General features: G+C 43.1%; 1 protein-coding gene across 1 annotated transcript; it reads left to right on the top strand.

Annotated features, from left to right (window-relative positions):
* The first annotated feature begins 1,475 nt into the window (after positions 1–1,475).
* On the top strand, positions 1,476–8,691 carry LOC146477315 (uncharacterized). The gene is made up of 3 exons (XM_085113522.1): positions 1,476–1,677; positions 1,755–8,518; positions 8,596–8,691. Exon 2 carries the CDS (start codon positions 1,955–1,957, stop codon positions 8,042–8,044), a length of 6,090 nt encoding a protein of 2,029 aa, XP_084969648.1. The 5' UTR covers positions 1,476–1,677; positions 1,755–1,954; the 3' UTR covers positions 8,045–8,518; positions 8,596–8,691.
* Positions 8,692–15,837: the final 7,146 nt, after the last annotated feature.

Here is a 15,837-nt window from a genome sequence, read left to right as displayed (position 1 = left end):
TGCCGGTGATGATGCACGTTCACAGTCGCTGGGCATCACTCTCGCTAACACTCAAACTGTCACTCTCATCGTGCAGTGGTTTGATGAAGATGAGGATTATTAGCTTTCCATCTTCATCAAACCACTGCATTATAACTGGTCATACAGTATAAGTATAGACCTCATTCAAGAGTGACCACAAATGATTTTCATCCCCAGAAGCATGGAAGAATCTAATTACAGGTAAATTAAAGAGGTTATACTTAACTATGAGGTTACAGTCAGTTTGTATGATGAGAACAGTTAAAAAAGAAAAAAAATTGGTAGGGGGCTACATATAACATATGTAAAGGTTGCAAATTGTGTAAGTATTCTTTGCATGAAATATTAGAATGATTTTTGGAAAATCAAACAGCCATTTTTTGAATGTGGTTTATACGGTGAAACCCCTGCTTTTTCAGTTTCAAGTCTGACTCAGATAATCGAACTCAAATTTGTCATTTTAATTGTTCTAAGTAAAACCCCAAACGTTTTGACATGCGGTGTTCCTCAAGGAACAATTCTAGGACCTCTACCCTTTTTGCAGTTTTCACAAACAAGGATATACCCTGACGAAACCAGCCTGACGTTAAGCATTTAAATGATTGTCTGAATTGTATATGATCTAAATAAAGTGCAAAATGGTTATCAGCCAACAATTACCCTAAACCTGACCGGCAAAAACTGAGATTACGCTACTGATTGTATCCGTTAGGCAGTTAGCGCATCTTTTAGAAATCCTTCTCTAACTGGGGTCCAAGCTATAAATGGCATTGCTGTGGAACAGGTAGCATCAGCTAAATCTCTGGGGGTCTATACTAACATCAACCAAACTTTAAAATATTTTAATTTCCTGCTAGTTATGATAGTAATTTGAATGATTTGTTCCAGGCACTAGGGTGGCGAAAAGGTTGTAATCAAAGATAAGAAAAAAGCTACAGTCAACTCTCTCATAGCGACCACTTCTCGTAAGCGACCACCTCCCGTAAGCGACCACTTCGTAAACAACCGTTTTGTTTCTCAGTTAAATACTGTTTCAAGAGCTCTCTTCATGGAATTATTTGGTTTGCAGGATATCACCTGGCTGTACAGGGGGGGAGGGGCGGGGCAAAGAAAAAAATTCTTATCCGGGGCAGAGGGTTGGGAGAAAAATTCACTTCCAAAAATATAAAACATAAAGCCCGCCATCAACGTAAATAAAATAATTATGAACCCTCCTTACCCTGTGCTCCCATCTTGCTCCCATCGCACCTAGCAAATGACATTGTATCCCACAACCCAACTGTGCTATTCCCAGGTTTCGCTCTTGCTCTGAAACCATTATGGCGGATGAACACAGTGAAATGTCCTCACCGATTGTGAACTTGAGCACTTGTATGTGGAATTCGTACGTGAAATTGTGAACTGCTGGAAATCAGATGACTCCTTGGGTAGGTTTTATTAGTAATGCGTGATTTTTGCAAGTTGGAACGTGTTTAGTTTCAAAATGATCAAACTTGGACTTGACTTTGTTTACGTTTTATTTTTATTTCACATTTCGTGACCGTAACATAAAGTAGCGAGTATTTTGATCATGTGATCTTAGTGAGTACGTGCTTGAATGTGTGTTGAGAATCTTCGCAGTTTATAAGCAAGTCGTCGTTTAAATCCGCACAAAATGTAAGTTTCTTTGCACCTTTAGTTTGTCTTTCGCCTTTTCTTTAAGTTTATTTTGTATTGTCCTTTATTTTCTTTAGTTTTCACCGGTAGTGACAATGTTGTGAAATCGCTCGCCATGATGCTGTAAACAAGTAAATGCAGAGATACATGAGAATAGAGTGTTAACAACCCAACCGCGTCGAATTATTTGTGCAAACCCAACATTGTGAAAAATTTTTGGTTAGCAAGGCGACGATTTGAAGGACATTGCCGTTTTGCTCGGCTTTTGCGAGAAGTAATGGACCCCTCGAGCGGTGGCATTGGAGAGTCGAAAACTAGTGGACCGGACCGCGGGACTGAGGATCGAGGAACTGGCCGGATTGAATCAGGTGGGGAAATTAATTTAATGGGCCTTGGAACAAACCTAATGGCTAACACAAATGAAGATTTTCCTGTTGACATCGGGGCCGCTGCCTTTGCATTACCTCCTGAGGTCTTTAGGCCCCCGCTAGCTCGAGGAGCCTTTGGTTACTCACTACGTCAAAATCCCCTTCCAAATACTCAAATAGATTTTAGTGAAGTCATCCGTCAGCGAGAAATAAGTGAACAGCACAGACTAGCATCTTCTTGGAACAAAATCGCTGACTATGTTGCAACTGAAACTCAGCAATTACGTACATGTCTCTACACTAATTGGGACGTCCTATCTGCTGGTCGAATGGTAGAAAGTGTCACTCGTGCTTGGAAATCTTTTGAGGAAATTCATTCAAGGTATCTTCCGTGCATAAATCAGAGGAAACGTCTACAAGAGGTCGAGGAAAGGTTCAGATCCCTAAAGGAGACAGTTATAAGCTTATTTGAGCAAGAAGAGCGAATGCGAACGGATCACGAAGCCCCCAAACATGACGATGAAATTTCTGTCAAAAGTGAGAAGTCACAAGGCAGCTCTGTGTCCTCTAAGGCATCATCTCGTAAGAAAGAGAAGCTAAGAGCCGCGCTTCTGGCCAAGAAGAAAGTGGAGCTAGCAAAACGAAGAGCTGAAGAGGATGCTGAGCTGGCCAGGCAAAAGGCACGAATGGAATTGAGGCGATTGGAGGACGAGGCTGCTTTAGCCGAACTGGACTGGAAGATCGAAAGGGACTATGATGAAGACACTGGTCAGCTTGAGACCGTCGACGAAATTGAGAAAACACACCTCAACAGCTGCGAAGGTCCACCCAAAGGTTCCGAGTCAGAAAGGCAAGAGCTTCCAAAGTCAACCCCACGTAAGACAGAGAAAACCTTGGGCATCTCACCTGTAGATCACTCTACCCCCTCTGATAAAATACCAACATCCTCCAAGTCGGTTCATTTGCCCAGTTACTCCACTGTAGAAGAGTCTAAAAGGGAGGTGCCGCATGTCTCCAACCATACACCCATACAACACTCGCCTCAAGGTTTATTTCAGTCCAGGACAAAGCCTGATCCAGACACCAGAAGAGAGGAGACCACCCCAAAGGACCACGTTGCAGCCATGTGGAAGGTTCAACTGCTAAATGGCATTACGCCTACACAGTTTAATGGGAATCCAGCCGACTTCCCTTTCTTTCGAGAGCAGACCCGCACTCATCTTGAGAGTGAACTTCTAACCGACGCGCAGCGAATCGAGTACCTGCCAAAGTTTCTGAAAGGTGAAGCTCTGGAAGTCATCGAACGAAACAGAGGCTGCTCCTACAAAGACCTCATAAAGACTCTAGAGGATCGTTTCGGTAAACCCATCCAAGTTTCACAAGCCTGCATTGACGGTTTGGTATCTGGTTCCAAGCTTGCCCCAGGGGACAATGTGAGTTTACTGAACTTTGCTGAGAAGCTGAACACAGCGACAAAGATCCTGAAAGGTGATGTTGAGCATGAGGCTAGTGTGGCTACCAACCTGAGGAGAATTGTAAGCAGACTTCCGAACGACCTTGTTGCAAAGTGGCAAACTGAAAATTATGAGATCGTAAATCGTGGCAGGTCCGCTCGCTCACAGGATATCGCGAAATTTGTTATGAGACAAGCGTCGATAAGAAACGACCCAATCTTTGGGCCACAGAGGCAAAGGAGGGAGAATAGTGAAGACAAGGATACCCGGAATTCATCCAGGATTAAGAAACCACCACCTCCCAGGGACTCTACTATTTCATCAACTAAAATTGAAAGGCCACCAGAACCTCCCAGGGACTCCACAGTACCACCTGCTAAATCTGAAAGGCCCCCAGAGACAGGAAATCACATCAAATGCTCAATCTGCAAATCCACACCCCATCGTCTGCAGGATTGCCCAATCATTAAGCAGTGCGATCGTGTAGCAGTAAGGCGACAGTATGCAGCCTCCTACGGGTTCTGCTTTAACTGTGGTTGTCACAACCCAACCCATAGTGGTACTACTTGTCCGGATCCCCCAGCCTGCTCCAAGTGTCCTGGGCATCATCTGACACTTTTACACAAGGAAAACAGCAATGGACGTCGTTTCCGGCCGAGAACCAATAATGGCGTAAGCAGTAATCACAACCAAGCAAATTCCCGTTCTGCTACGGTACCTCCACAGCAACAAAGCATGGGATCTGGTGCAGCACCACAAACCACCAACATCCATCAGGCCTCAGTGAGCACGACAGAGGTTTTTGCCCCGCAAGGTCGAGTCCTGTTAAATGTGGTTCCTGTGACTATCACGGCTGAGGATGGCAATTCCCTCTCCACGTACGGGTTTCTAGATAATGGCTGCACTGACACTCTTATTGATCGTCAGCTTGCGGATCAGCTTAATCTGGAAGGAACTTTGCAACGAATTGGCATCAAGACTATCAGGAGAAGTGAGGAATCAATAGAAAGTGAACGGGTGTCATTCACCCTCGGTCCCGTGGATGGGTGCGGTAGATGTATTGAAGTCAATGAAGCCTACGTACTCCCAGATCTCAATCAGTCAGGGCAGATTTTACCGGATTCTGTTGACGTTTCGAAGTATCCACACCTGCAAGACCTGACATTCCCAGAAGTTGACATTAAGCGAGTATCCATAATCATAGGAAGCAATGTACCTGCTGCCCATTTGCAAGATGAAGTCAGGGTCCCACCAGACAACAACGGTCCTTTTGGTTACCGGTTTCCGCTTGGCTGGAGTATTGCAGGGCCTTTAACTTGCGACGACAAAGGGAAAACATCAGTCAACTTCCTTTCGGTGGGCATGGAAGATCAGATGGAACGCTTCTGGAAAACTGAGGATTACGGAGCCTCAAAGTCAGATGATAAGCCACTGTCAATCGAGGACAAGCGAGCCTTAAAAATTCTTGAGGACACAACAAGAATCGTAGATGGCCATTATGAAGTCGGTCTCTTGTGGAAAGAAGATCAGCCGCAACTACCAAACAACCGTACTCTGGCTGAAAAACGAGTCGAACTGCTAAGGCGCCGGCTAACAAAACCAGGAAATGAGGAAATGGCTGCAAAGTACAGAGCAGTTATGACTGAGTACATATCAAAGGGATATGCCCGCAAGCTTACCCCTGAAGAAGCAGCTAAAGAGAGCTCACACACCTGGTACTTACCCCATCATCCAGTGATGAACCCGAACAAACCTGGGAAACTTCGCATAGTCTTTGATGCTGCAGCAGAGTATGAAGGCACATCACTTAACAGAAGTCTTCTCCAAGGCCCAGACGTGACCAATAGCCTCGTTGGAGTACTGCTACGTTTTCGCCAAGGGAAGGTTGGCCTAGCTGCCGATGTGGAGGCAATGTTCCATCAGGTGCGCGTCCGCAAAGAAGATCAAGATGCTCTGCGTTTCCTATGGTGGACTAACGACTACAGTCAGCATCCAGACGTTTATGTTATGGAGGTACACATCTTCGGGGCCACTTCATCCCCATGTGTTGCCAACTCTGTCCTGAGGAGAACTGCCACTGATAACTCAAAGAAATTCAGTCCAGAAGTTGCAGCAGTTGTTGAGAAGAACTTCTATGTTGACGACGCGCTACCGTCATTTAGCAGCAACACCTTAGCAACCAGAATGGCAACAGACCTCGCCGAAATGTTAGATCATGGTGGTTTTCGCCTAACGAAGTTCATGTCCAACAGCAAAGAAGTTTTGTCCTCGATTCCTGTCCAAAGAAGAGCTACACCAAACCTGGACCTAAGGCTAGATGAATTGCCGGTGGAGAGGGCACTGGGTGTTCGTTGGTTTGTCGAGACTGATGAACTGGGGTTCGAGATCAAGAACCTGAACCGTCCTGAGACAAAGCGTGGAATCCTGTCTGCTGTCTGTTCATTGTACGACCCACTCGGATTTGCTGCGCCCGTAGCACTCACAGCAAGAGCTCTTATACAGGACATATGGAAGGCAAAGCTAGACTGGGACCAGCCATTGGAAGAACACTTCTTAAAGAGATGGAGATCTTGGACCACACAGCTGCCCTCCTTGTCCGAGCTCCGTATCCCACGCTACTACTTCCCTCCTGGAGTGGACCCGAAGAAATGCAGACTTCAGTTACATGTCTTCTCAGATGCCTCCGAAGTTGGATATGGCGCATCAGCATACCTGAGGATTGTAGATCCAGATGACTCCATCCATTGCTCGTTTGTCATGGGAAAGGCAAGAAATGCTCCCATCAAGTTCACTAGCATCCCAAGGCTTGAATTGCAAGCAGCTGTCCTTGCCACGCGCCTAAACAAGATGTTGAGAGAAGAGCTCGATCTGCCCATACAGCAAACTAAGTACTGGACAGATAGCGAAATAGTGCTTCACTACCTGAAGAATGAGAAGCGCCGATTCCAAACCTATGTCGCCAATCGTGTGAAAGAGATTAGAGAAAACTCACATCCTAATGACTGGAATCATGTACCAGGTGCCTTAAACCCAGCTGATGATGTCTCCCGTGGCTTGAACCCTTCAGATCTGAAATTTAACCAACGCTGGTTACGAGGACCAGAATTTCTCTGGCAGCCAGAATCCCTCTGGCCCACTGCAGACTGTAAGGAAGTCCCGGACGAAGCTTTAGAATTGAAGAAAGAAGCGCACGCCAATCATGTTGATGTAAGCATCCATTCTGTCGCTCAACAGACAGACTCCTCTGCATTGAGCCCGCTGAGTGTAACGGCCAAAGATGTCATGGATCGCATATTGAACAGTTGTTCTGATTGGAACCGGCTAAGACGTCGGGTTGCTTGGCTTATCCGCTTTGTCCATTTTCTTCGCAATCAAAAGACTACCCAGAGAGGCCACCTGACCCTTGAAGATTATGATGCAGCTACTATAGCCATCACGAGAATCGTTCAACTTTCTGCCTATCCTCAAGAAATTAAAGACCTAAAGGCCAAAGGTGCAGTGAGGCCGTCCAGCAGTATAGTTGCCCTGGACCCAATGCTTGATGACCATGGCGTTCTGAGAGTTAAAGGCCGCATAGTAAATCCACCTGTCGCTGATGCTGCTAGGAACCAAGCAATTCTACCGAGAGACCATCCCATAACAGCAGTGATTGTTCGCCATGTTCATGAGTCAATTGGCCACTTGGGGCGCGAGCACCTCATATCAAGGGTGCGTGAGAAGCTGTGGATCCCTCAGATTAGAGTTCTTGTTCGTTCCATCCTTGGGCGATGCCTTCGTTGTAAAAGGTTGAATGCCAGACAAATAGTTCAGCAAATGGCACCCCTTCCAAGAAGCCGCATGATGGCTTACCAGCCTCCGTTCTCGTACTCAGGAATGGATCTGTTTGGTCCCCTCCAAGTGAAGCATGGCAGAGGTACAGCAAAGCGCTGGTGTTGTCTGTTCACATGTTTGAATACTCGTGCTGTTCACCTCGAATTAGTCCAGTCAATGAACACAGATGACTTCATAATGTGCCTAAGGAGATTCATCAATCGCCGTGGAGAGGTTTCAGAATTAAGATGTGATAGAGGATCCAACTTTGTAGGAGCGGAACGAGAACTGAGAGAAGAGATCAAGCAGTGGGATCAGCAGAAAATTGACCGTGAGCTACTTCAGCGTGGATGCAAGTGGATTTTCCAGCCGCCAACTGCCTCTAGCATGTCAGGAATTTGGGAACGTCTTGTGCGCAGTGCTAAGACTGTCCTGAAGGCAATCCTTGGAACCCAAATGGTCTCTGAGCCGGTCCTCCAAACCCTTCTGACGGAAGTTGAGCGAGTACTAAATGGTCGGGCTCTGACAGCTAATTCTGATGACCCGAATGACCTCCAGCCACTCACGCCTGCCCACTTCCTGATGCAAAGGAAAACAATCTGCCTTCCTCCAGGTGTGTTTCAACCGGCGGACCAGTACAGAAGGAAATGGAAGCAAGTTCAATTCCTTGCCGACCTGTTTTGGAAGAGGTGGTTGCGCGAATATTTGCCGACACTGCAAGTTCGAGGGAAATAGCACAGAGCCCTACCTAACCTGAAGCCAAACGCCTTGGTTTTGTTGATGGATGACAGTGCACCTAGAGGGTATTGGAGTCTGGGCCGAGTTCTGGAGGTCTACCCTGGCTCTGACGGGATGGTGAGGACGGTTAAGGTCAAGACTAAAGACTCTGTCTATATTCGGCCGATCCAGAAGCTTTGCCTTCTGGAAAATGACCTTGATAGTGCTAAAGCTTTAACTGTGAACTAGAGACGTTGGGCGTCCTAAGTCGGATCGTCCCAAGGCGGGCGGAATGTTTAGTTTCAAAATGAACAAACTTGGACTTGACTTTGTTTACGTTTTATTTTTATTTCACATTTCGTGACCGTAACATAAAGTAGCGAGTATTTTGATCATGTGATCTTAGTGAGTTTTCAGCGAAGCACGTGCTTGAATGTGTGTTGAGAATCTTCGCAGTTTATAAGCAAGTCGTCGTTTAAATCCGCACAAAATGTAAGTTTCTTTGCACCTTTAGTTTGTCTTTCGCCTTTTCTTTAAGTTTATTTTGTATTGTCCTTTATTTTCTTTAGTTTTCACCGGTAGTGACAATGTTGTGAAATCGCTCGCCATGATGCTGTAAACAAGTAAATGCAGAGATACATGAGAATAGAGTGTTAACAACCCAACCGCGTCGAATTATTTGTGCAAACCCAACAGAACGGGATATGGCGTGTAATATTAAACCTACCGTGTAGTGCAAGCAGGACATATATAACGGCCTGTACACAATTAGGAGGGACAGTTACCCTTGTGCTTGGGTTACAAATTAAGGTACCCTGGGTTTACCAGCAAAATTTCTCATTAGGGTTAACCCATCACTCGAGTCAACTATACAGTATACAGTATTATATAACTATACAGTACAGGCTATAATGTAATGCGCCAAGATGGCAGCACGCTTTTGGAATTTGCTCTGCCTAATTGGGGTCTTTAATCAACTTATCCCAAGGTCTCAGTCTCCCATTACCAAGTTGCAAAGCAATAAGAACTTCTGCTACCTATTGAGTATCAATGGGGAATCCAATGCGCTTGGTACTCGGAATTTTCCTCCTTTTCCTGGCCCACTTTTCAGGCCGTCATTGAAGCACATCGAGTCTTCAGTCCATGCAATCAACTACTCGATTACAAAACTCAGCAAACATGGAAGCACAGCGCTCATACTTCCTGGTCGTTTATTCTGGATTGACCTCACGATCCACATGGATATTCAATGCACCCCGGGACCTGAAAGGCTGGAAAACTCTCAAATAAACCATCTGCAGCCATCGGATAACAGCTCCCGAAATTTGAATAATCGCGCTTCAAACGCTATTAAATATTCAAGATCTGAGCTACTACAACTGCGGTTACGGCAATTTAAAATCCCAGACGAAACCTTCCATTTGCTGAAAAACAATGGAATATTGAGAACACGAGGAGTTCGCTCTGGTCAGGCCGTCCGAAACCGTAAACATAATATTGCAATCTCTCATGTTCAGTGGAAACCTGACAACACAAAACCTGGCGAGAGAGGAGTTAATTTGCATAACCTATGCTCAGTAAAGTGCGTTAAAGAAAACAAACAACCTTCCAAAGCGCCCGGTGGGCTTGAAATCCTTCATTTGAATATTAGATCGCTAAAAAATCGCGCTCAGTTGCTTGAGCTACGACAACTTGCATCTGAAAGGAAAAGCGACATCATTACAATCTCTGAAACATGGCTCAATACCACCGTCACTTCAGCAGAGATACAAATCGAGGGTTACAAATTACACAGGTTAGATCGACTTCACAAAGGAGGCGGCGGAGTAGGTGCCTATGTCCGCAAAGATCTCAAATCATCTGTACTGAAGGAGTTGTCATCGATATCCGAGCGAAATTTCCATCAGCTTTGGATAAATGTCCAATGCAAGAAACTAAAATCAACTATAATTTGCGTGACATATCGCCCCGACGACTCTCCTCTGAGTTCCTTCGAAGAAGTACTTAAGCCCAGCTATATTCAAGCCTTGCTGTTTGACAAACCGATCACAATCATAGGCGATCTAAACTGCGATGGCCTCAAGAAAACAGGCCCTGAATTCGAAGCTCTGGAGAAATTCTATACGGATATGAACCTGAAACAACTCATTACAAAACCAACCAGGATAACATCGACCACTCAATCCCTGCTCGACGTTATCCAAGTCTCCTCCAACAATTCAGTGCAAGACAGCGGTGTAATACATCGACCAATAAGTGACCATTCAATTGTCTTTGTCAAGCTCAAGGTTGAAGAAACCCAAGACTACTCCTCAGTACATAACCACTCGAAGTTACAAGAAGTATAATGCAGATCTCTTGTCATGGATCTAGCTAATGAAGCGGATTCCCTGCTCACTATCTTCGATCAAACCGATGTAGACTCTAAGCTCAATATTTTAAATGACACTTTGCAGTCTGTCCTGAGCTTACACGCTCCCGTGAAACAAATTAAACTTCGGAGTAGACCGTGCCCTTTTGTGAACCAGGAAATCAAGGATCTCATGAGATCGCGAGATCTCCTCCTGAAGCAATTCATACAGTCCCGCCAAGACACCGAGTGGATAAATTTCAAACATTCCCGGGACTTGGTCAAGAAAAAGCTACAAGAAGCTGAAAGAGATCACACCTTTGAAGAGGTCACAGCTAATAAAAACAACTCTGGCTCACTCTGGAAAATTATTAATCGCGCCATCCCCTCCAAAGATAAGCAGAGACCAGCCTTTACAAAGGATGTGACAGTCTTAACCAAGGAATTCAATCAGTTTTTTGCTAAAGTCGGCTTAAATGCCGCTGACGCAGTACAGCGCCTGAGGGAAGAACATAACATCATAGTCCGAGATTTTTCATCCGAAACTGGCATAGATACTACCTCTATGGAATTATTCAATTTAAGGACAGTGTCAGTTGAAGAGGTTCGCCGAATTGTAACATCTCTCCCAATCAATAAATCTCCGGGACCGGATAAGATCAGCGCTCGTGTACTAAAAGACTGTCTCCCTGTCATACTGGGCCCTCTTACTGACATCATCAATTGTTCTATCCTTACTAGCTCATTTCCTGACAACTGGAAAGAGGCTGAGGTGATTCCGATTCTTAAAGACGGTGACCATGAAAAAGCTGCCAACAACAGGCCGTTATCTCTGCTAGCCGTAGCTTCAAAGGTCCTCGAAAGGATTGTTTTGAATCAGTTCAGCGCCTATCTCACGAAAAACAATCGCCTTACCTCACACCAAAGCGGCAATAAAAAAGCTCATTCTACAGAGACCTTAAACATCCTGCTCACGGATAAGATACTCGAAGCAATGGATAAAAAGCAGATAACAGCACTAGTACTATTAGATCTATCCAAAGCCTTCGACAGTATAGACCATGCAAGGTTGCTCCACAAACTCTCCATCTTAGGAGCCTCACCCTCTACTGTCAAATGGTTCAAGAGCTATTTAACTGGTCGCAGGCAATAGGTGAGAATTGGCTCCACCTACTCTGACACTCTACCTATAACTCACGGAGTTCCTCAAGGCGCAATTCTATCACCATTGTTGTTCTGCATTTATCTCAACGATTTACCCACGTCACCGACGTTTTGCAACCTAGAATCGTATGTGGATGACTCAAAGGTATTCATGTCATTTCCTCTCGTTGAGGTTGATGCTGCCATTGAAAAGCTCGAACAAGACCTTCACAGTGTAGCTCAATGGTGCTGTGAGAACCATCTACTTATCAATCCCGATAAAACTAAACTCCTTTTCCTCGGTACCAGACAGATGTTAAGCAGGTTACCAGAAGACCCTAGAGTGCTATTCTTAGGTAAAACACTGAAGCCAACAGACTCTGCCAAGGACTTGGGAGTCTTTCTTGACCCCCATCTGACCTACGATCACCATATTTCATGTGTAGTGTCATCTTGTTTCGCAAAGCTCTGCCAAATAAATAGAGTCAAAAGGAGCTTCGACAAGGAAACACTAGAGTTGTTAATAACATCATTAGTTTTTAGCAAGATGCTTTACTGCTCGTCTGTATGGTCTAATACTACACTCCAGAATATAAACAGATTACAATCTATTCAGAATTTTGCCAGCAAGATCGTAACAAACTCTAGGAAGTTTGACCACGTAACACCTTTGCTTCAAGAGCTAAACTGGCTTCCTGTTAAAGAACAATTATTCTATAGAGACTCCGTTTTGACCTTTAAATGTCAGAACGATCTTGCGCCTCAATACTTAACGAGCAAGTTTACCAAGCGCTCAAATATACATACTCGTAACACTCGTACACGGAACTCTTTGCAGATTCCGCTATACAGAACGGCTATAGGCCAGGGCACATTTTCCTATAGAGGGGCCTACATATGGAATAACTTACATAATGAACTTAGGCAAAGTGCCTCATTGGCATCTTTCAAACGCACCCTGAAAGACACACTATTGAGGCAGACATTTCCTTCATAAGCTTTAAATTTTAATAAAATACCAGCATAAATTGTGATTTCGAGTTTTTATTGTCATTTTTGCTTTTATAAATTGGAAATAGTTTGTAAATAGTTCCTGAAAAACCTCACGAGGATGTTACTATTAAAGTTATTTATTTATTTACAGTAGGCTGATTGCATCGCCGCCATTTTAGTGTCAAAACAATAGTCACATAGTTTGCATAATTAAAAATGGACAGGAGAAAAATCTTATCGCTCCTATAAACAACCAACATGGCCGCCATGATGTAACGTGCAATCAACTTATACTACAAAAGCGAAGCGAGCTAAAGCTTGGGAAAATCGTAGAGAATTGTAAAATTGGCTTGTGGAAAGATCCGAGGGTGTCAATGGGGTGTAGCTCTAGTCTATGAACAGTTAAAAAAAATTTGTTCAGTAAGTAAACTGTTAAAAAATCGATTTAGTTAGTAAACAGTTAAGCAAGAGATAAGTCAGTTAATAGAACAAGAACATTAATATATTACATCTCATAATCCTGTCACGAGAGATGACATCATCATCAGACGATGATTTTGAACGATTTCGGGTAATCATCACAATGCAACAACAACTTTATTTGTACCCAAATTAATGAATTATGTTACAAAATTAGGATAAATGAAATAAAAATGAGTACATGGCTGTCTAGAATAACCATAATGGGCTAACTGAATTAGAAGCTGGACAACCATCCTTAGTGATAACAACAAATTGAATTAAATTTTTTTATAGGTGGATAATTATCCTTGTTATATACCTAGACTTTCGCTCAAAAAAAACAAGCACTGTGTGACTGGTTGATTCTTGGTCACCTGCCCCTGATCAAATACAAATGTATCCCGACTGGGATGCAATTCTGCAGTTGTTGCCCTCTCAGTTGTTTGTTTGTTTGTTGTGATTGTTGAAGGGAAAGTCTAAATATATAACAAAGCACTTAATGTATGGTCCCTCGGGAAACTAGTTAGTTTTGTTTTCCCCCGAGTCCTGATGTTTCATCAGGACTCTCAGGAAAACAAAACTAACTGTTTCCCTCGGGACCATACATTAAGTGTACATTATTGTTCCAGACAGAAGCTACTTTTTTATTTCCCAATTACAAAAGAAAGTGACAAGAGCACTAATAGAAGCCATTGGGTGGCAGTCTGGCACCTAAACAATAACACCGCAGATAGAGTGCAAGTACAGCACTTGTCACACAGTAAGTCACGCAATGGGTGAAATCTGAAACAAACGGTACAGATAGTCAGAACAGGTTTTAAATCAGAGGTCAAAGTAAATTAAATTCAAGATTTCTTTGTCAAAAATATAACAATTCTTCCTAGAATCATTAACCTGTTTGTTTCTTTGTTCAAATATGCTACAAAATTGACTTTCTTTAATACGGTAATCAGTTGCTAGTTTGTTAGCAAGTCACCCTTTATTCTCGGTTTTCACTGTCACGCCATTGAGAAAAAAAATCGAAACCATTCCATGAATGAAGTCAAGAAATTGACATGGTATAGAGGATAAATAAATAAGGCATCTGTCTAAGTGTCAGGTCTGTGCGGCATTCTGTACTCGAGTTATTTGACAAAATGTTCCACATAAATTTATAGAGCTTAGTATGGACCGAGACGCCATGTTTGTGTCCCTCTGAGGGGCACAAACATGGCGGCCAGAAATATGAAAAAACATCTGGAGTTCACTTTTGCCAGAAAAGAGGTTTGTTTGCCCTTGTGAATTTTCGAATGTTTAGATTAATATTTTTTCCTCAAACTTAAATTGTTTAGAATGCTGAAAATCACCCGAAGAGTCATTTTTAAGATACGGAAAAGCTCTGTCACGGCCGTCCTCCTTATGTCACGCACGATGGAAACTCGGAAATTGAAACTGTTCTATTTTCAAAAAGAAGCACGACATCGAGCTAAGAAATTGTGAACAGACATATTTTTAGGTAATCTTTCCTTGAATGAAGGTAAAAATTTTGTAGGCCTCCCAGTTTTGAATTCTAGAATTTGGTGACGTCACGTCAAAACCGAGAATACCCCATTGACTCCCTTCAGAAAGATTTCCGGCTCCTGTGAGTAAAAGGAAAGTAAAAACGGCAGTACTGAAAGCCAGGTTTCTCTCCTTCCGCTATTTCGAGCGCTCTTTTCAATTTTTCAAAAGGTCTGGAAACAAGTAGAAAGTTGTCCCAGGTATGTGAGTTATCCCTAGCAGAGCGTTTACAAGTCAGGTAGGGTTACCCTGGCGCCAGGGTAGCCTTATCTGTCTTGTAAACACATCACATTAAAATTGAGAAAAATGTGTTAGTCCTAGGGTTACTCTCTTGCTAGGGTAACCCTAGCACTAGGATTACCCTCCCTCCTTGTAAACAGGTCCTACAAAGCCAGAATGATGCTCAAAAAGCTTATCTATCAATCAAAAGCTAGCTATCAATAAATATTATTATTCCTTGTTCTTTGTTCCACTGCCGAGCCAAACAAGCCACCAAATACACAGACCCAACACTTCAGTGAGCCACACATTGGTATATGGTAAATTAGTGACCCTGCATTCTATAGTTCCTCCATTTGATCACTAAAAATCAATAATTAAAACTTTTTTGTGCATAATGTGATGGTAAGTTTTTAGGCTATCAGGACAGAACTCTCTCACCTCTAGGAAACGCTTCTCAACCTAGGGGGAATACTCGCTGGCTGTGGGAAGGCCGGGATCTATACAGCAGAAATCCCCAGGATGAACAGAATTTATAAGGCAGTACTTGCATCGAACAATAGATTTTAATAACTTGAACGTAACCAAATAATATTTTACAATATTCTTGCAAATGACAAATTAAACTAGGTTTAAAACTAGCTTGCAAATACAACCTTATAACTGTCCACTGTTGAGACTGTACTGGAAAGTTGCAACTGGTTTGGTTTGTACTACAGTTTTATTTTTTATTTATTTATTGATTGATTGATTGATTGATTGATTGATTGATTTATATATTTATTTATTTAAAATTATTTACTTTTTCTCTGCCATAAAACACAATAATGTGATACAAAAGGAGCAATAAAGATATGGAGAGGAGACCTCAAAAAACCATCAGGCTTTTATAAAGATGTCACCTGAAAACACAATGAAAAATAAAAAGGGGCTGCATGTGTGTTGCATGAACAAGTCAGAATAATAATTATTATTTACTTCGATAAAAATTTGTACATTTATTTCTTTCAGGTAGGGAAACTAGATGAACCTGTTATATGTGTTGAAGAGAATTCCAAGTTCAAAGGACCTAGATAAAGGATTATAAACTGTTAAACATTAGTGC

Source organism: Pavona decussata, unplaced genomic scaffold (genome assembly GCF_977016875.1).
Source record: "Pavona decussata unplaced genomic scaffold, jaPavDecu1.1 SCAFFOLD_71, whole genome shotgun sequence".
NCBI classification, from domain to species: domain Eukaryota; kingdom Metazoa; phylum Cnidaria; class Anthozoa; order Scleractinia; family Agariciidae; genus Pavona; species Pavona decussata.
This window is presented reverse-complemented; position numbering and strand designations above follow the sequence as displayed.